Genomic DNA, 21,973 nt, shown 5'->3' on the forward strand with positions numbered 1-21,973 from the left:
CCTCTCCCCACAAGAGCATATGGTAGCACAGTGCAGATCTGGTGCGCATTCTGGCATGAAACTTTGTTTGCATTTCCTTAAACATAAGGTGGTGTTTGCACTTTTAAATGGGTCACATTCTGCATTTAGATGTTTGCCTGCCTAGCATTTTTGTGTATAGAGGGTCTGCAAAACTACAGCCCAAAGTTCAAAGTTAATGCTAAAGGCCTCTTTTATAGTTAAAACTTATCTTCCTTTACATGTCTACATCACTATGTAGCAAAATTGCAAAAATCTTCTATTTTTGACCATCCACTTGATCAGACTGGACATGTAGGGAGAGGAGACAGGAGGTGAATCAGAACGATACAGACAGAAGTTGACAACAGATGCTGCAGATGTAGAGGATGGGACAAGGGATGTGTGCTTTTTCAAATGCATAAAAAATATTTTAGTAAAACCCCTAAATAAAATTCGGAACCTGCAGATAAGCATAATACTGTACTGTCTCTTTAAAAAGGAACTTGCAGCCTGAAACAAATGTTTCACTTCTCTCTTAAAAGTTTCAGAAGTGTGCTCTGTGGTAGAAATCTTCATGAGTCCAGAGAAGGCGGGGATGGCTGGGTGAGTCAGATTCTACAAACTCTAATTTTCTTGGACCCAGATAGATCTGCTGGACCAAATGTCTGTTGTTTGTGTTATTATTATCATTATTCTTACTGATCAAACAGGATATGTAAAAGGTGCCTTCTTTTTCTTTTTTTTTTTAAGGTAAATACTTTTTTCACTTTACTTTTTATTTTATGTTTCCAAATCATCAGTCTGACTGTTTTACTTAGTTATAAACACAAAGCATTGCGCTTTTTTTTTTTACTGCTGTTAAAGTAAGAATTTTTGGGGGAATTTTCTCCCTCAAGTTGGTAAAATAAAATCTCCCCTTTAGTGTTTAAAGTTTAGTTTGCAGCTCAAAGTCACAAAACATTTAAAAAGCATGACAGATGTGGGATTTGTTAAAATAGGACCCTCTGCCCTGAAAAGAATGAGAAAATCAGACAAGCTAATATCATTGTCACAGAAGGCTTGTGATATCCTTCTATTTTAGAATAAGTGCAACCAATGATTCACAAGGACTCCCAGAACTCTTTGTAATCAGATTGGTACTTAGAAACGACCTTTGAACATTAACCTGAATGTCAATAAACAAGAGTTTGGCTCTATGTGATAGAGTCACTGTGCTGGTTCTTAGTAAATTCCAGTGTCAGTTACTCTGACTGATGTTGAACTTATTCAGTGATTTCCAGAAATATCCTAAAAGTCAGTCCCTTGTCCTGAAATATAACTTTAGTTAGAATGTTTGTAAGAAAACTGCAAGCGATTCTCATAAACCCACCAACAAGTCTGTAATAACCCCATTACTGATTTCACATTCTATTACTTCTATTGGTCGAAGTACTATGAGCTAGGCCTTCTCTGTCAATCACGTGACCTTCGCCTGGTTTTCGTGACGAAATTCTTGAAACCTTTAAAATAAGTCCTCGATGCGGAAACAAAGAGACTATTATATTGAATATATATTTATCATTAAAACAGGCATTTAAGTTTAAAACTGTTTAAAAACAATAATTTTGAATCAGCTGTGAGACCTTCAGCTGAGAAAGGGCTTCCAAACACGCTCAAATACACCGTTCTGCCACCGGAAGTACGCGACGCCGCTGGCCTGACGTCACTGTCTGAACCTTTGTAGTTCTCTCCTCTCACTGGGCTGAGACACAGACCAGAGGAGGAGGGTTGTTCCTGCTTCTGATCGGTGAAAACATAACAGGTGAGTGCCGTGGCAGCACAGCAGGTGCATGACATGTTCATAGAATAAATGGTCAGTGATCAGACTATTCGCTCAATTTTCCTGGCTACGCTAACTCACTGTGATAGCTAATGAAACCCAGCTACATCTGTTAGCTTCTTGACCTCTAGTCCGACAAAACCCGAGTAAATGAGGAAAGACACACAACTGAAGCTGGTTTAGTTCTACATGCCCTCATATAGAGGCGGAGGCCTCCCTGGACAGTTTAATAGTATGGAAATAAACTGAGTCACATCATACGACATTTTACAGCCACTAGCACGCAACTAAATGTACACCAGTAGGAGCTTTTGTCGTCGCAGTACTGTCATTCTTGGGAATAAACACAAATTAAGGAAATATTTTAGCAGTAAGGAGGTCTAAACCTTCAGGAATAACACATTTTTTTTAACGTTTTTGTGGAATCCTTCTCCAGCAGTAAAACAAGCCGTGTTTTGGGGGCAGTTGCTTAATAACCAGCACAGCTTTATCCTCAGTCTACACTGAAACGTGCAGTGTTTTGCATCCTCCCCAAACATGTTCATACCTACCACATTATGACAACCGCACATCCTGAGGCAGCAAAATGCTCCTCAGACTAACACATTTCACTTGGGGAACTCTTATTAATTTGCCTATTTGAGGGTTGGTTCTCTCAATTCAAGACGTGAAAAATCAGCCTAGGTTCTGCTTGCCTGGGCTTGCTCTTATTATGAGCAGTCTGACAGGAATGTGCCGCATGTGAACTGATCAGCTCTGAACAAACACGAATTTGACTTTACAGTTTGGTTTTGAGCCTCACAGAGAGGCTGCAGTGCAGCGTGACACTCGGATTAATTACAGAATTAAAAACAAACAGAGAACTGGTGAGTCCAAAAAAGTTTTGGTCTGCGAAAAAAGTAAATGTGGTGCTGTATCTTCTTACAAATGAAGTCTTTGGGAGGAGATTGACAAAGCAGCATCCATCATAACACATATGACATGGTTATGAGATGAGACTGTAAGGTGAAACCACTGGAGTATTTTTGAATACATTTATTTGACTTGTTAGTGATGTCGTAAGTTGTGCACCGTTGCATCTACATTTTGGTTCAGATTGGAGAAGAATCTCAGAGTTCTCTATTTGTAAAAAATGTGGCTGTATTGTATTAAATGCTGATGCATTATATATTCCAAATCATGTTTGGTGCATGCATGCTGAATTCACCCTCTTTTTAGCTCTGAGGGAAATTTGTGACTCCACTTTGTTTAACTAGTCACATCAAAACCCTTTCTTTGCAAACTATTGCCTGCTGTTGCCAAAAAAAAAAGTCTATATGCTGCAGATTCAGATGATAATAGGGATGTTACTATGAGCAACCCCTTTCACATCATCGCTTTGTTTCTTCATTGTTATTTGATACATTCTTCTGGCCAGAGGGAGAGGAGAGCAACTGCAGACGTGTGTGTTGAGGGGAGTGTTTGTCCATCTGTCAGCAAGATGGCACAAAACCATCCAGTATGAATCTGATGAAACTTTGTAAAGAGGTGGAGTATATATGTGAAAAGGGGGCACCCTGGTTCATATTGTACTTGCATCTTTAAAATCAATAAAGCTTTAACTCCGCTTCTTTAGAGTGTATGAATAGGCAGCAGTTTAACTCTAAGTGTGTAACATTCAAAGCAAACTATTGCCAGGAATGCAGTGCGATTGTCATAGTTATGTTCTCGTTTGTTTAAAATTGTATGAAGTCATTAGGCCTCAACAACCATTCGTACGAACAGATTTGTTCTTAAGTCGTGCGTACGAGTGATTTAAGAGAATTCTCTCCAATTTTAAGTTTTCTTTCAGGTATTAACAGAATTTACAAGTGATCCAGACCTGTCGTAGGAGTTTCGTAAAATAGTCCGCTGTTATTCGAATCAAGTTTGCTTGACTTATATATTGTATATTTGATTACTTTGAAACAATCAAAAAAAAAAAAAAAATGTATGTATATATGTATATGTGTGTGTGTGTGTATATATATATATATATATATATATATATATATATAAAAGCACCTCCAAATCTGAGACCATGGTCCTTGGCCGGAAAAGGGTGGAATGCCCTCTCCGGGTCGGGAACGAGATCCTTCCCCAAGTGGAGGAGTTCAAGTATCTTGGGGTCTTGTTCACGAGTGAGGGACGAATGGAGCAGGAGATTGACAGACGGATCGGTGCGGCGTCTGCAGTGATGCGGGCTCTGCACCGGCCTGATGTGGTGAAGAAGGAGCTGAGCCAGAAGGCGAAGCTCTCGATTTACCGGTCAATCTATGTTCCTACCCTCACCTATGGTCACGAGCTGTGGGTAGTGACCGAAAGAACGAGATCGCGAATACAAGCGGCCGAAATGAGTTTCCTCCGCAGGGTGTCTGGGCTCTCCCTTAGAGATAGGGTGAGAAGCTCGGTCATCCGGGAGGGGCTCAGAGTAGAACCGCTGCTCCTCCGCATCGAGAGGAGTCAGATGAGGTGGCTCGGGCATCTGGTTAGGATGCCTCCTGGACGCCTCCCCGGTGAGGTGTTCCGGGCCCGTCCCACTATGAGCTGCAGCTGTTTGAGACTCTTTTGGGGGAGTCCAGTCAGAAGACCGTCACAGTAGTCAAGTCTGCTGGAGATTAAAGCATGAATCAGCTTCTCCTGATCTGTTTGGGACATGAAACCTTTAATTCTGGATATGTTCTTAAGTTGATAAAAGGCTGATTTGGTGACTGATTTGATATGATTGTTGAAGGTCAGGTCTGAGTCTATCAGCACGCCGAGGTTCCGGACTTGGTCTTTAGTTTCTAGAGACAGTGACTCAAGATATTTACTGACAGCAAACCTTTTCCCTTTGTTGCCAAACACAATGACCTCAGTTTTTTCTTGATTTAACTGAAGGAAATTTTGGTTCATCCACTTTTTGACTTGCTCTAAGCAGTCGCACACTGACTCTATAGGACTGCAGTCATCCGGAGACAGTGCGAGATATATCTGTGTGTCATCTGCATAGCTGTGGTAGTTGACTTTAGAGTTCTTCAGAATTTGACCCAGAGGCAGCATGTATAGAGTGAACAGAAGGGGTCCAAGAACTGACCCCTGAGGAACTCCACATGTCATAGCCACTCGATCAGATTGATTACTTCCAATAGTCACAAAATAACTCCGCTCCTCCAAGTAGGACCTGAACCATTCTAGGACTGTCCCGCTGAGTCCTGCCCAGGTTTCCAACCTGTTCAGCAGTATACTGTGATCCACAGTGTCAAATGCAGCACTGAGATCCAACAATACCAGAACTGACACCTTGCCTGAGTCAGTGTTCAACCTTATGTCATTTAACACTTTAATAAGAGCCGTTTCTGTACTGTGGTGAGGTCGAAAGCCTGACTGAAATTTGTCAAGGAGTCCACTGGAGTTCAAGAAGTTACTGAGTTGATTAAAAACCACTTTCTCAACAATCTTGGCTATAAAAGGAAGATTTGAGATGGGTCTGTAGTTGGTTAAAATGGAAGCATCCGATGTTCTTTTTTTTTTTTAGGAGTGGCTTGATGGCAGCTACTTTTAAGGGTTTAGGAAATGTGCCTGATTGAAGTGAGCAGTTTATTATTTGCTGCAAATCTGTTTGGACAGAGCTTACAATAGTTTTAAAGAAGTCAGATGGCATTGTGTCAAGACAGGATGTCGATGGTTTAAGATGCTGGACTGTTTCTTCTATGGTTTTTTGGTCAACTGTATTGAATTCTGACATCATAGTTGATTGATTCCTAGGTGGTTTTAAGGATTGCGTCATTTTATTATTTTGCTCATTTATGTTGATATTTAGCCTTATAGATTAGATTTTTTTCATTGAAAAACAAGCAAATTCATTGCATTTTTCTGTGGAACAGAGTTCTGAAACTATCTGTTTTGGGGGGGTTGTCAGCTTATTAACCATAGCAAACAGAGCACGAGTGTTGTTGATGTTCTTATTAATCATTTCAGATAAGTGTTGCTGTCTAGCCCGGAGTAACCCGTGGTTAAAATTACAAAGACTTTGTTTGTAGAGGTCATGGTGAATTTGAAGTTTAGTTTTTCGCCATTTACGCTCTGCTTTCCTGCATTCTGTTTTCAAGGCCTTTACCATAATAGTGTTCCTCCATGGTGTTCGCTTTCTGCTCAAGATCATCTTATTTTTAACAGGTGCAACAGTATCCATGTTTATATATATATATATATATTTTTATTTATTATACCCCATATGTCCCATAATTTTGCTGACATTATTCTGTTTGACTTAAATTATGCACCAATTGAAGGTTAATTTGACTCTGTATATAACAAGATTAATGGAAAGTGTAACCAGTGGCTGACATGCTACTTTTGGATGCCCTTAGCGTGTCAGGCTCTTGGAAGAGAGCGTATGTTCCGAGACTGTGTAGATATCCTTGTGGAGACAGACGAATGGCTGATATCGCGATTTAGATTGCCAAGGACTGTGCTGCTGCAAATATACATAGATTCACAACTCCAGAGAGAAATACGGCGATCAAACCCAATTCCACCACACGTCCAGGTCCTCTCCACCACAGATTGGGTGTGTCCCAGTCCTCTGTGAGTCGTGTGCTCCCCTTGGTCATCAAAACTCTCATCAGTTTATCACCCATGGTACACCTACCTCATGGACCGCCCCATCAAAGTGCCATCATGATGAGGCAACAACTGATTGCACGGCTTTAATTGCAGTCATAGAGCGCCTGACCATGGCGAGAATTTTTTTTTTAAAGCCATTTTCATTTTAAACCATTTCTTCTTTATTTCGGTGACATTACAAACTACAGGTGACACAAAATTAACAGCACTCGTAATTCCTTCCCATTTCTTTTCCTTAGCAGGTCCCGTAATTCCACTGCTGACACTGCTAAAAATGACATTTTGCTTTTTGGATCTCTGAAAGCAGAACTTCAATCTCAGAGCCCGTAAAGTTGTTCTTTTTGTGCCTTGATGCCATTCTCATGACTCAACACTCAACTTCCATCATTTACGCAGGTCGTTTACACACTTTTTCCAAAGTCAAGAGTGTTTGTTAAATCTGATGTGTCGTGTTCGTATGAGAAAAGTGAGAGAAATTTAGCATAAAAATACAAAAATGTTCTTGCTTGAGGCCCATCGTGTTTTTTTTTTTTTTTACCTTAGCCTTTGATAGCTACACACAGTGCTATCAAAGTCTGCAGCTACAGATGGAGCAGGGTCCTTTTTCATGGAGTGTTTCGTGTTTCTACAGTAGCCTAGAATGAACACACCAAACACTTGCTGTATTTGTGGCCAATTTGAAGCAACCATTTTGAAATGTAGCTGAATTAAAAAAAAAAAAGAAAAAAAAAGCACACCTCGGGCATGTTTTTTATTGTCTATTTGGAAGTGAGTAATTTAAAATGAGAATGAAAAACACTGAGCTGTGACTGTCACATAAGCATGTGTGTCCAACTCTATCTGTAGTTAGAACAGGTGTCATATCTGTTATTATCACCTTAATGTTTTCCCGTTTGATGTCGTACAGCTGTGTTATATCTGATGGGATAGGTAGTGTGACTTGTAATTTTATAAGGTCGCTTGAGTTCCATCATAAGTTACTGAAACTTCTTCCCTGAAACAATACTGATTTTATAAGCTACAATCAGACACATCCAACATTGTGACTTACCCATATGAGATGTCTTCACTGGCTGTTTTTGTGGAGTAAGACAGCTGCTTTGTACAAAGTCGACTAACGCCTTATTTCTGGTGGTTACTACAATATTTAGGCGTAAAATCCAAATTCCTTCCAGATACTGGTTCTCAGATAATTTGGTGTCATGTCTTCTCTGTTATGCCAGCTTTGCTTATAGTTTCCCTCCATTTTCGTAGCAACAAAGCAACCTGGGTCTGATGGTTTGACATCAGAGTATGCACAAAATTCTCCTTGGTTGACATGGCAATGGGAGGTGCCAGCAAGATTTTGTGCTAACCCTGTTAACTGGACTTTTTACATGTTTGCACAGAAATACAGCCACTCTCTGCCTATACTGAAGAACAGAGGCATCACATTGTGCTATAAAGTTCACTGCTACATAATCCAACACACTAACATCTGCCATTTTTCCTGTTTTTTTACTTTTGAGACTCAATTGGACCCCTAGTTGTCAGAGCAACTTTGAGAATAAAGTGAGTAGCTTTGCCTGCATATTGAGGGGAAGACAACTATGATGAGATAAACTGTCAGTGCAGTCACATAAATGAGTACGCGAGGCGGGGTAGATAACTTATGACAGCAAATATCTTCTGATGGTCATTAAAGGATTACAATTTGTACCTTTTGTATATACGGTCAGCTGTCGCTGCAGAACTCGTGTTGTCATGGTTGTGTTTTCCGCTTCTATGTGCGTGGAATTTTTCTAAACAGTGTTGTCTGGATGTTAGGAATGGAAAGGGAAAAAATCCCCATTTCTAAAAATACTTGTGTTCATATACTTAGCCTGACTGTTCCTCATTTGACATGGAAATAATTTCAGGTCATCAGATTTTATTTCTGTTCTGAGAAGCAAGGAGGGAGAAAACAAGAGCCTTTGAGAAGGGTGAGACATTGGTTATTCATATTGACTGCAATCTGCTCCTTCACCGCTAGATGTCTCTACACACAGTACCTTTGGCTTGACAGAACGCTCACCCATCTGATCTGAAAGTTGTTTTCATTTTCCCACCAGTTGTTTTAATCTGAATCATGAATAACATTTTTGTTGTAGATTAGTTGTAAAATAAATGATAGTTTAAATAATATCACAATCAGAAATTGAATATTGAGTCAATTATTTACAAGCAAAGTGTAAATAATTGCTGTAGAGTCACATTTACTGTCATGGGAGTGAAAGTTAGGTTCCATTATGCAGCAGGAAGCTTGACTCCAGCCAAGTGTTGTCTCAGCTTGTATGTCCAGCAGATAGATTGGAGCAGAGTGTCTCTACCTGACTGACGTGTTGTGAAACGTGTACTGACGTCCGTTTCAGTGGTGTGAACGCTGTAATAATCTGAGTGTCACGAACAGGCAGCAGCAGAGAGTCTGATCAGCACTGCATCCAAACACACTAATAAAATAGATGATGAATTTTTCATTCCAGGTCATTCAGCACGATGAGTCAGCGGACGGAGCGACGGGGCATACACGTCGACCAATCAGACCTGCTGTGCAAAAAGGGATGCGGTTACTATGGTAACACAGCATGGCAGGGCCTGTGCTCCAAGTGCTGGAGGGAGGAGTACCAGCGGGTACGGCAGAAGCAGATCCAGGACGATTGGGCCTTGGCAGAAAAGTAAGAACATTTCCATTGGCCTTTAACACGAAGCCCAGCTGCTTGTCCCTCATCTTAACATCCCAGAGGGCAACTAGCTCAAATATATACGTTATATAGATCTTTGCAGCTTTAGTTTAGATTTGTGTATATCAACCCAAACAATTAACTTCATCCAGAAACTGAAACATCTGCTCCAACTTTACTTCTTTACTACTCGACCAAGAAAACTGAAATTTGTATGTTTAATTTTCTTATAATTTGTCGGCCGTGGCTCAGTGGTTAGAGTCGGTCGTCCAATAATCGGAAGGTTGGCGGTTCGATTCCCACTCTCCCCACTCAAAAAAGATTGGTGGAACTGATAGCTGGAGGGGTGTCAGTCCACCTCCTTGTCACGGCTGAGGTGCCCTTGAGCAAGGCACCGTACCCCCATGCTCCCCGGGTGCTGAATGGCAGCCCACCGCTCCAGGTTGGCATCTGTCTCTGAGTGTGTGACCTTGTGCATGGGCATGTGTGTGTCAACAGGTGCCAACCTGCATGGGTTAAAAGCGGAGGACAAATTTCGTGTGTATGCATGTATGCATTTACCTGACTCCCGCCCTCTGGTATTCGCATACCATCTGGGACGAGCCCACAACCGACATGATTTCAAATGGGGCTATTTTTTCTAAAACTCGTGCATGTGATTGGATGAAGAATCTGTCCGTCATCTTGACTGACACGCCACTTCAGCCACTCCCAATGACTCAACCCGTGACGTAGCTCAGAGCTTACCTGACTCCCGCCCTCTGGAGCATGAATGGGCGGCCATAACGCGCCCATTCATCCAAAGTCCCACCCAGCGATTAATGATTGGCTCTGATTATTTTCTAATCGGACGAAACATATATGACTCCCAGGCTCCTCAGATGGTTGTGTGAGGAAAGGGAACGCCCCCGCGTGTAGTTGGTGAACGCAGCCAGATGACGTGAGTCAGGTTATGTATGCATGACCAATAAATCGGATCTTAATCTTAATCTCAAAAAGCTGCTAAAAGACATATGCAAAATATATATGTGACTGAATGAGCAAAAGTACCTTTTGCACCAATGATAATGCACAATACTCATGCAAGAACATCTGAATGCAAATGCACTGATTGTATTATAATGATGTTTATTGTAAGTTTTGCCTTTGTATGGAAGTGCAACTTTGCTTCTTCATTATGTCCCACTGAATACTGGTATGTTCTGTCACCTTCTCTTGGCTCCAGGTTGCAACGGGAAGAGGAGGCAGCGTACGCCTGCAGTCACGGCGCGCACTCCCAGTCAACTGCACCACAGCAGCACCCAGGACACGCCTCTCTGGGCCCGTTCTCCAAGTTTGAGGAGAAGAAGACCAACGAGAAGACGCGCAAAGTGACCACCGTTAAAAAGTTCTTCAGCCCTTCGTCACGCATCGCTTCCAAGAAAGGTGTCTCACACAGCTCAGTGAACTTTTTATACTTTGTGACTGGTATTCTAGCTCACAGTACCAATGCTTTGCTTAGTTACTGGTGATGAGTCTGTGACAAAGCAGTGGTCAAAAAATGTCCAGTAGCTGTTCCATGAGACAGATGGATGGATGAAAAAATGTCCCATGGTTACCACAGCTTCATCACGCTTGCTTCTGTAAACACACAAGTTGTCTCGAAGGACAAATTCCAATATGCAAATTCCAAATGTGGGCATTTAACTGCTGTGGCACCAATGTCCAGAATGTTCTTAGTTGTCCATCCATGTTCAAAGACAATGTTCACTTTACACAATATCCACATTAACAATGAAACAACTGGTTTGCTGTGTGAGACTTTACAAATTTAAAACAGCTGTCTGTACTAAGAAATATCCCAACCCCATTTCTAAAAAAAAGTTTGGACACTGCTTAGAATGTAAATAAAAACAGATTGCAGTGATTTGTGAATTTCACAATGGAACATGGAAAACATCAGGTGTTGAAATTTTACAGAACCCATCTTGAATTTGATGGCAGCAACGTGTATCATAAAAGTTGGGCAACAAAAGACTAGAAAAATAAGTGGCACTAAAAAGAAACGGGTGGAAGAACATGTTGAAACTATTTAGCATCATTGCTAAAAAGTATATACAGGTTTTAGAGCAACATATACCCCTATCCAGGTGACGTCGTTTTCAGGGAAGGCCATGCAAATTTCAGCAAGACTATGTTAAACCACAAACTGCATCTACTACAACAGCATTGCTTCATAGTCGAAGAGGATTAATCAGTTCTATTCACTTGTTCAGGTATTTAATTCAGGATGATCTTTCTTGCACTTCATTATCAACTGTTGTATCTGGCTTAACAGAGATAAAACAAACATTTTTAAGGTATTTTTATTTTCTTGTCATCAACAAATCTTAGCCACCTTTAAGACGAACCATACCTGCTTTTGAGAAGAGTCGCTAATATTGCTCCACAAAGACGGGATCAACCTGTGTGAGAGCCGTGTTTTCTAGTGAGTGAGAAATGGCAGAAAGGCTTGCTATCTCAGGCCAGCGCAGCCACAACACCACTGGCACGACAGACACTTAGCAGGGAGGTGGAATAGCAGCTGCCACATGGCAAGTAAGAGACATGGAATACTGAGAAGAAACTTTGGACTCAAAATGTCACTTCTAATTTGCTTTTCTTTTCATGGGGCTTTTACTGTATGGCAACTTTCATTTAACGTCAGCACTTGTATAGCTTATTTTTAACCTCGCCTCGGCTACACAAGCAGTTTACCTGAGTTTCTCATTCTCATATACCGACTCAGAGCTTTTTTTATATATATATATATATATATATATATATATATATATATATATATATATATATATATGGACTCCATATACAGTACGTGGTGCTTTTTTTTTTTTTTTTCTACAATCGCACACGAATGAACATAAGGGGAGGAAGCGCAATATAGTGTTCAGTGTCTTGCCCAGTGTCACATGTGGATGCCTGCAAATTGAACAACCAATCTTCGAGTTGGAAGATGATCACTCTACGAGTTGACCCATCCTGGAGTTATTTGCACCACCAACGTCGTGACTTGTGTATTCTAAATTAGAAGTGATGCGAGTCGTGCTTACAAAGTAGTTCAATGTATAGATGCACACAGTGGAGAGGAAGGTAGCAAAAAGCCTAACATTTTCTGTGCGGTTTTCTCTCATCAGAAACCCAGGAGGGTAAGACAACAAGTCCTTCTGTAAGCCGGCAGGCCAGCTTTGATACGGACCAAGTGTCACGAGACTTCATTGAATTCTTGAAGAGCCTTCAGAAGCCCGGCCGGGAGATACATAAGCAATGCAGAGCCTTTCTTATGAACATGTCAAGCAAAAAGGTGGGTTGTAGTCAGAAGAAGACTGAGTATAGTGTATGTTGGCAAAAATGATGATAATAATAAGTTACTTGTTCTGTTCCTGACCCTGATCCATAGACATAAAAACACCTAGTGATCTTATAACTTCCTTCGGCAGGACCTGAGTGCTGAGGAACTGTCAGAGTGTGTTCAGGATTTCTACCAGGGCCTGGCCGACCGCTTGATGAGTCACTTTAAAGGTCAGTTTGGAGGAGTTTCATCAGCATTTACCAACTATTTTCCAGTAATCATTTTAAAAAGTTCTCAATAAATTAAGCAGCATGTACAGTGTGGACCACTAGGTGGCAGCACCAGCAGCATCTCATGTGGTCTCGCTAATCTTTGTTTATCAGGCTCTTCAGAGTCTGTGGAGCAGGTGATGGACCAAGTGGAAAAGTACATCATGACTCGTCTGTATAAGAGTGTTTTCTGCCCAGAGACCAGTGATGATGAGAAGAAGGACTTGGCTACACAGAACAGGATAAGGTGCCCCAACCCACGCACGGATTCAGATCAGCCACTTGTGTTTTCATCATATTGGGAGTAATTACTCCAGTGTGTAATGTAGTGAAAGCGTGGATTTTTTTGTGTATTGTGTGACGATAAGCCCCTCAGAAAGCCTCACTGCGTAATGCTTGTCTTAAATCTTCAGCCGTCTATGAAAACTACTGTCTGAATGCCGTCTCAGTCGGTGCAGTTGATTACACAACAGCCATTTTTAGCCAAATTCTTCATGCGTTTCTTACAAGTGAAAGCACAGAGGCAGCTGCTGGCTGCATGTGTTGGTATCCCAGTAGGGAATTGACTGTAATAAATGTGTTTGTGACATCATATGCAAAAAAAAAAAAAAAACTGACTTTAATCACTTGTGTTGCAGAGCTTTACACTGGGTGACCATCCAGATGCTTTTTGTGTCCATGGACGAAGAAATCCCTGAAGTCTCTGAGAATGTGGTCAAAGCAATAACAGGTCAGTGAGTGCTATCTGCTCTGTAAATCAGGCCTGTTTTGATATTGACAAATAATCTTTACCCAGAATGACTCATCTTTGCAGTCTTTTCACTGAGCTGGGTTACTTTAACTGCACAAAGAGCCCTATAGCTCGGTCCAGTTTATAGGCGTGGGTCCAGCTCATGTTAATTATGTTAATCAGAGTCGTTGTTACACACTGCCTGGAGAAATGTCGCATGCATTAACCGTTAAAAGGAGTGTCATAAATAAATATTTAAGTCCTTACAGTCTATTTTGTGTCTAGTTTTACCCTGATAAGCGTGCTGAATTACAGGTAATGTGCTGCTGTGGTCCTCGTTCTTTAGTACTGTGAACAACATCAAAAAAGAGCAGCTTAGATTTTGATTCATAAGCTGCTACTAGAAATGAGCTCAACTTGCTTTTAAACTGGCAGGACAGTTCAGTTTCTCTCTCCTCTATAACGTCACTACAAAGTGTCGTTAAGGTGGAAGCTGAAATCTGACCCAGCACTCAGATTCCAGCACGATTAAGCTGCAAGGGTCTCCATTCAGCACCTGCCGTCATTTTTATTCCTCAGAAATCTGCTGATTATTTTCTTGTGCCCCTTATTAATGTCAAAAGAGGATGATTTATTTTTCCTCACCAAAGTTGCTCATATTCTCTGTCCAGCAGCCAAACGGCAAACATATGTAGTTAAGCTTTGCATAAGAGTATGAAAACTCAACACGATACTTTGATCCATCCAGCATTTTTGTCTGTCTGTTGCTTTCGCTCCAGATGTCATTGAGATGGACTCAAAGAGGGTCCCTCGGGACAAACTGGCATGCATCACACGCTGCAGTAAACACATCTTTAGTGCCATTAGGATCACTAAAAGTGAGCCGGCCTCAGCTGACGACTTTCTCCCTGCGCTCATTTACATCGTGCTCAAGGCTAACCCTCCGCGACTTCAGTCCAACATCCAGTACATCACAAGATTCTGCAACCCCAGCAGACTAATGACCGGAGAGGACGGATACTTCTTCACCAACCTGGTCTGTGCTTCTTTTTTTTTTCCCCCTACTTCAGCTCTCATCATAGTCAGTTTGAGCTGGAGGGCTTAAGCTGGTTAAACAATGTTGACTTGTGTGAGGCTTTGTAACGTGGCGAAAAAGCCAATTTTGAACCCAAATCATAATTTTATATAAACTTAAACAAACGGCTTTTAAGACCTAAACCTAACCAAGAGTTTTGTGCCTAAACCTACCCGAACAGCAACTGGAAAGAAAAGTTATCAGTGAAAGGAAACGAAAAGAATAAAATGGAATAGTCCCATAGGGGAAGCAAACTTAGGTCTTCTTATTGGAAGTCTACTGATGTATTCCACCATAACTCCAACCTCCACATGCACACTTTTACTTACCTTACAAATGGAAACATATCTTATGTCAATGTACACAGGTTAAAAAAAAAAGTCGTCAAATCAGTGGACAATTGCACAAGCTGTCATGAGATGGTGTTGCCTTAAGAGTTCAGTGAGCCAATCTTGTCTCCTGTGCAAATCTTCATGACGTTTTTGCATTGGTTTGAGAGACATTTACAAGAGTGTTTGGAGAAGCATAATGTGGAACTATTTGTTGAGGCCATCTGGATGGCTGTGTTCGAAACCGCATACTTCTCCTGCTACTCCCACTACTCATACTAACTTTTTGAGTTAGTAAGCGAGAAGTTCCCGGATGCATACAAGATTCACCGAAATGTTGAGCATGCATCATGAGGTTACTACCACAGCCCTTTTACAGACAGCCGTTCCACTTCCTATTCGCCCCATTATAAAAAAATTTGGCTGTAGTTCAGTTGATTTTGTCTGGGGGCGCTGGCGAGCGAGTGCAGAATGACCATTTTCCATAGGGCTGGCGCTAATAACTCAAAAAATGTCCCCGCTAGCGGCTGAAACCTGAAAATAATACTGTGATTTCTGACAGAGGGATGTGGATTTATATCGAAAGTACAATAACCTGGGAGTTATAGCTTTCTGTTTTCTTACAGGTCTGGCATTTGCGAGTCAGTATCCGCTAGCATCTAGCTAACGGAATCTGAAGAACGCACGGCTGATTACGACCGGCTGCTTTACGGCACTCGTCCACTGTGCCAGAGTGCTAACCTGGTGCCGCTAACAACAACCAAAGCTAAACCAGAGGCTAGTCAGAGAGTATGTAAAAGGGCTGTGCTGAAATCTGTAACTATTTGAGCTAACCCCTCTCTGCTAGCTCAGCGCTAGGACTGACCATGCCGTAAAGTGATGCCACATGCGTGACGTCACTCGGGATGCAATACTGACAATAAATGTGTATTTTAAACAAATCTAGTGAGTCTAAAAAAAAATCAAACCAAGTGCCGTTTGAAAGGATAATTTATCCTGCCTTTAGGAAAATTAAAATGAAAAAATATAAACTCTCTGGTAGTAACAGAGAGTCTCTATTATGAGGAGAGGGAAAACTGGCGGCTATTTCCGGGTGGTACTGCACTCGTGCTCTGCACTGCCAACGAAGCAGTGCAGAGCACGCCGATCTCTATGGTGGTACTATGAAATCCACCTTAGATGCAGCCATTGCTTTGGATAGAATTTTTTATATTTTTTCATTTTAATTTTCCTAAAGGCAGGATAAATTATCCTTTCAAACTTGGTTTGATTTTTTTTTAGACTCACTAGATTTGTTTAAAATACACATTTATTGTCAGTATTGCATCCCGAGTGACGTCACGCATGTGGCATCACTTTACGGCATGGTCAGTCCTAGCGCTGAGCTAGCAGAGAGGTGTTAGCTCAAATAGTTACAGATTTCAGCACAGCCCTTTTACATACTCTCTGACTAGCCTCTGGTTTAGCTTTGGTTGTTGTTAGCGGCACCAGGTTAGCACTCTGGCACAGTGGACGAGTGCCGTAAAGCAGCCGGTCGTAATCAGCCGTGTGTTCTTCAGATTCCGTTAGCTAGATGCTAGCGGATACTGACTCGCAAATGCCAGACCTGTAAGAAAACAGAAAGCTATAACTCCCAGGTTATTGTACTTTCGATATAAATCCACATCCCTCTGTCAGAAATCACAGTATTATTTTCAGGTTTCAGCCGCTAGCGGGGACATTTGAGTTATTAGCGCCAGCCCTATGGAAAATGGTCATTCTGCACTCGCTCGCCAGCGCCCCCAGACAAAATCAACTGAACTGCAGCCAAATTTTTTATAATGGGGCGAATAGGAAGTGGAACGGCTGTCTGTAAAAGGGCTGTGTTACTACTCACTCGAACTACCCAAGATGCAACGTAACGTGACGTCGCCGATCGTCATTTCCTGTCAAAACGGCAGTTTCAAGCTAGCTACAACGAGGGTAGGTTCACTTCCTGTTTTCAAAACAAAAGCACCAATTGTATCATAATGGCTTTCCCTATGGTAAAAGGGAACGGGTATTTTATTTTGTGAAAATAACCGGAAGAGCATTGCTCACTACGGCTAGCTTTAGTAGCGCCGAATTCGTCGGAACAAAATTGTAAATAGCCGGTATTTTGTCAGGTTTTCAACACGTTGGGGATCTAAACGACTACTTTCTCGCTTGAAAATGTTTCAAATGTTGCTAAAGTTTACAGAGTTTAGAGCTTAAGCGAAATCAGCTTCAGGCTGGCTGATTTAGGCTCGGGCAGGAGCAAAATGCATTGTGGGTAAACGCTCTGCATACTGTCTGATCAATGAGTATGCAGTATGGAAGTATTCAGTTTGCAAGTATGTAGTATGCGGTTTCGAACACAGCCTTTGACTCAGCTTCATATAAACCATCTGACAGAATCTCAGTCATAATTTTCATCCGGTGTGTTCTTCTTTTTCAGTGCTGTGCAGCAGCCTTCATAGAAAAGTTAGACGCTCAGTCTTTAAACCTCTCTCCAGAGGAATTTGAGCGGTACATGTCAGGCCAAGCCTCCCCGAGATACAGCAGCTCAGATGGTGAGTGGCCCCACTCTGGTCCAGGAGCTGACGTGACTGCCACCAACCCCGTCTTGGTGCAGCTCAACCAAAATCTGGAGCTGCTGTCAAGCCTGAGCAGCCGGCAGGAGGGCCTGGTAGAGGCTGCTCAGAGCCTCCAGGCCGATCTCCTCTCCTGGCCTCAAAGTGTGCAGCGGGAGGTAAATGAAATCTTGGAGAAATATCCACTGGAGATCCCCCCTTCCACTGTTTCTGCCATTGATGCAAACAACATGGACAACGACAACCTGCCATCACCCATCAAACCCCAGGTGTTCGCAGGCTAGAGAAGTTGACAAAGGGAGGAAAAACCTTTCATATTTAATTAGGGTACGCCGACTCAAAAAGGTCCACTCGTGTCAGCCTGGCTAACATAACATGCAGAAATATCCGGAATAATTGTGGAGTCTCTTGCTGAGCCTGGTCATATCAACATTTAAGCCCTAACACTTCACTGTAATGGAGGTTTAGTACAATTTTTAATATTCTAATTCATCTACATAAATCTTCTTGATGTCACTTTCAGTTTTGATTAATCCATGAATTGAGGAATAGCAAGTAATCTGGACAGCATTAAAGCCCCATACACACACGTCGCTGCTATTTACTCGCTCAGCGAGTGAAGTCAATAGAATGTCTATGTGTTCATGCGAGGCGAGGAGGCGAGTAGGCGAGGAGAGTACAAGCGAGTACAAGCGATGCGATGTGGGCGGATTCCGAGATGAACATATTTCAACTTCGAGCGACGCGAGTAAGCGAGTAAAAGCGAGTAGCCAATTAAAATGCAGAATACAGATTATTGACAGGTGACGTTCCCCCAGTGTTCTCCAAACAGTGGCCACCCAACTTCTACACACCAAGTCAGCAAAAGCACCCAAGCGAGTGGCGAGTAGGCGAGTGAGCGAGTAGCGAGTAAATAGCAGCGACGTGTGTGTATGGGGCTTAAGCTTTATTCCAGAGAGTGGTGAGTCCAGCATGGAGGAGGCTGTAATTATGAGTCATGCTACATCATTTACTTTTATTCATCCCTTAGTTTAGTCTAAAATTGCACAAACTGGCTCACAATATGTGCGTTTTAGATGTTAAGGCGAAAGGCCATGGTATAAGTTTTCAATAAGATTTACAGGAATCAACAACAAAGCTAAGGAGCATACCTGAGAGGACACCAAGTAGAATGGAGAACTGTGCTGCATTCAATGACAACAGAACTCAGAATTTCCTATCTCTTTATGTAAAAAAAAAAAAAAAAAAAAGGCACTATCAGAATTTTTAGTTTTCCTTGGTAACTCAGGAATGAATTTGAATCCTGACTTAAATTATGTTTCTCTGTGAGCTATTGAGTGCATTGCCAGAACAATCAAATCTTTCTCTCTTTTTTTCTTTTTGTCGTTATTTTTTTATTATAAAACATTAAATAATGTACCTGTTAGACCTTTTTTCAGCAGACCTGGAGGCACCTTTGTGCTTTGAACGCATTGGAGATGAAAAAAAATGACAATTTTAAACTACGACTTCCCCATTGTTTATTGAATGCATCATAGCTTTCCTAATTTAAAAAAAACTTTTATTAAAATTTTATTCAGTCATAAGCCTTTTTGATTAATGCTAGCAATCTAACTTCAAATACCTTGCTGTGTTTGCAAGCTGGCATGGAGAGGGAATTTTTTCTCCATCGTCTTCTGTCTCATAACCGTCTGAAAAACAATGGTGGACATAATAAAGAATATTTTCTGAACTTGCTTTTTAACCTTAAAAAAGCAACTTACAGACAGCCCAAGCCAGCTCAAAAACCTAACTTTCTGTTTTTGTTTAATGTTGTCCAAAGCTGGGAGACTGGCGGTATATTTTGGGCCTCTTAGCGACATTCTTAGCGCAAATAAATGTATCTTGCAGAGCAGAAAATATTTTCAATTTTTTTATTTCTTAACTACCAAGAACTACTTGCATGTGGCCGTGATGAGAAGTTTTTCTTGTCGCGGTTGTGGTCGACTCATTGTCATAAATCCTCGATAAGCTCCAAATGCTAGCCTAGTAGCATCAAACAATGTGGAACGATTTCCCCGTATGTCATCCAACATGGCAAAAAATTATGTCGTTAGTTATGAGTTAAATTAATCTGCCATTTAATTAATAATTAAGAAATGTGACAAATACCGACCAATGTATGTATTCCTGATTGATACACAAACCTCCAGTTGAAGTAGTTTTTAGCAGCGTTAGCGGGGCGCAGCCGGAAACAGCCTCCTCCGAGCCTGTGATTGGTTGGAATTATGGCACAAATCTAACAAACAGCAAACGCTGTTCCAAGTTGAGCGAGCGTCGTGTTCAGGGAACCAAGCAGAAACTTTAAGCGAGCGAGTGTGCAGACGTGTATCAGCTGCATATAAGAGATCAATGAGAACATATGGATAAACCTGAGAAGTAATTTTATTGTTGCGTGTCCCCAGAGAGAGGAACAAACACGAAATTACATTTTCTGGTCTCAGAATGACGTTTCTCTCAGATGAAGTTATTGTTTGCGTGAAAATATTTTCTGGTCACAATACAGCCGATATGCTCACAAAATACATTTGTCTGCACTCAGAATGTCCCGCTGCTCGCGCAGGAAAGAGGCACAAATATAGCCCCACGGGAGACCTAAGCTAAGCTTAGCTATGCTAGCATGTTAGCTGATACTCACAGATCAGTCGGCTTTTTCTACACACAGAAACACATCCACCGAACATAAGCTTTGATTTGGGTTTTAGTTGTATTTGTTTATTTTACGATGCTAATACAAGTATTTAGATTTTTGTAGGAAGCTTTTTTTTTTTATCTCTATGCAACAGAAATCCAGCCGGAACAAATTACGCGAAAAAGACGGAACCACTCCATTCTTTTACTGTCAAATATCAAACTTACTTGAAGAAAACAAGAAATGCTACCGTTTCTATGTCTTAACAGTGTACTGTGTTTTCAAAATTGACTCTACTTACAGGCATTCTACAAACGATACTGAGTTGGTAAACGAACATCTTAGAAAAAAGGACTCTTATAGCTAATGTAATGTAAATATGGATTTCGTGATGCACTGTATGTTATAAAAACTGTCTGGTGTTGTGTGGTTTTCGATGTTCCATTGGCTTAACGATCTTTTCACTCATCTAATTCAATAACATCTTCATTTCAGTGACTCCAAAGGGAAGACAGAATCTGTAAAAGCCTGTAAAATGTTTACTGATGTGTTTTACTGTAAATCTCTGCGTTCACTCAGGTGCAGAAAGCACTCCATATTCCAGCTAAATTAAAAAGTTGAGGAACCACACTAAAGCTATGAGCTGTGCTGTTTTTGTTGTGAGCAAATCTTTCAATTCAATATGACAAAAGTGATTTTTTTTTTTTTTTTTTTTTTTTTTTTTTTTTTTTTTTGTTCTTGTTCTTCAAACTTCAATGCTTACTTCATTAGCAGTAGAAAAGAATACTGAACATCCACTGCTGAAAATAGTCTCAACCAAATGTTCTGTTTTGTGGAGCCCAGATTTTTTTTTAGGAAAGTGCTGTAAGTGAGACCTAATTCTATGCACTGGTGACCTTTTCTTCTTTAAAATATTTGTTTCAGGCAGCACGTGTGAGAGAAATGCAGAATATCTTTCAAAGGCCTTTAAAAAAAATATTAATGATCGTAAGCTTTTTAACAAAAAAAAAAAATCGGCTCTAAAACTTAATTGTGACACTGACTGTGAGTGACACGAAGGGCTTTAAATGATAAATGAAGAGGAGTCCTTTTTATTTCAGGTCTAAGTTTGATATGTTTGGAAGACGAGTTTTAAAAAGTGGAAAAATTCAACTTTAGACTTTCCTTGTAAAACGAATCACATTTAAAAAAAAAAAACTACAGTGAAGATTAACACACCACGAAGGCTGGTTTCTTTGATGCTAATTGTTGACATGAATGATTAATATGTTTGTTTGAGTGAAATAAAGAAGGAAAAATGAATTTGGTCTTTGTGACATTGCAACCTTGTTCATAAATTGAGTTTTTTTCCTATTTCATAAAAACTGCAGTGTCTTTTACTGCTGTATTTCAGATCAAAACAAGAAATGGGTTTTTCCATGGGATTTCACAACAAATGCTCACACTCACATTTTGCCATGTAATACATGGGACTATTTTCATGATGACTCATCTTTTTCACGTGTGCAAAATTGCTAAACAGATGAATGCAGAGGCAGTGACACTTAAATTTAAAGTCTACAGACAGAACTAAATGTTTTTAGGCCTCTAAGTGGCTACCATCAGTTCTGTTACAGGTGATCTTCATGTTCTGACTCCTTTTCAGTAGGTAAAAGCAGGTCCTTCAGGTTCTGTGTTCGAGGGTCATTTATCTTTTTGAAAGATGCGTCAACCCAACCTATAGACGCATACAACCAGGCATCGTGTCAAAATCTACAAATTCTCCCTTGCTGCTGCTGCCACTATCTGTCCAATCCTCAATAAATCCATATATACTCAAACCAAGATGTTTACTAGTGA

At 40.9% G+C, this 21,973-nt stretch overlaps 1 protein-coding gene across 1 annotated transcript; it reads left to right on the forward strand.

Annotated features, from left to right (window-relative positions):
• The first annotated feature begins 1,713 nt into the window (after positions 1-1,713).
• rabgef1 (RAB guanine nucleotide exchange factor (GEF) 1) lies at positions 1,714-21,436 on the forward strand. Its single transcript, XM_075486856.1, has 9 exons — positions 1,714-1,801; positions 8,947-9,138; positions 10,370-10,569; positions 12,315-12,481; positions 12,618-12,699; positions 12,853-12,985; positions 13,377-13,468; positions 14,248-14,504; positions 17,328-21,436. Exons 2-9 carry the CDS (start codon positions 8,960-8,962, stop codon positions 17,745-17,747), a joined length of 1,530 nt encoding a protein of 509 aa, XP_075342971.1. The 5' UTR covers positions 1,714-1,801; positions 8,947-8,959; the 3' UTR covers positions 17,748-21,436.
• The last annotated feature ends 537 nt before the right edge of the window (positions 21,437-21,973 follow it).

The sequence above is a fragment of the Odontesthes bonariensis genome, chromosome 16 (genome assembly GCF_027942865.1).
Source record: "Odontesthes bonariensis isolate fOdoBon6 chromosome 16, fOdoBon6.hap1, whole genome shotgun sequence".
NCBI lineage: Eukaryota > Metazoa > Chordata > Actinopteri > Atheriniformes > Atherinopsidae > Odontesthes > Odontesthes bonariensis.

Bases quoted from the DNA above. Each gene is read 5' to 3' on its own strand.
- rabgef1 (XM_075486856.1), top strand. From the start codon at position 8,960: ATGAGTCAGCGGACGGAGCGACGGGGCATACACGTCGACCAATCAGAC. The intron at 9,139-10,369 runs GTAAGAACATTT...TCTTGGCTCCAG, and splicing joins GATTGGGCCTTGGCAGAAAA to GTTGCAACGGGAAGAGGAGG. The intron at 13,469-14,247 runs GTCAGTGAGTGC...CTTTCGCTCCAG, and splicing joins TGTGGTCAAAGCAATAACAG to ATGTCATTGAGATGGACTCA.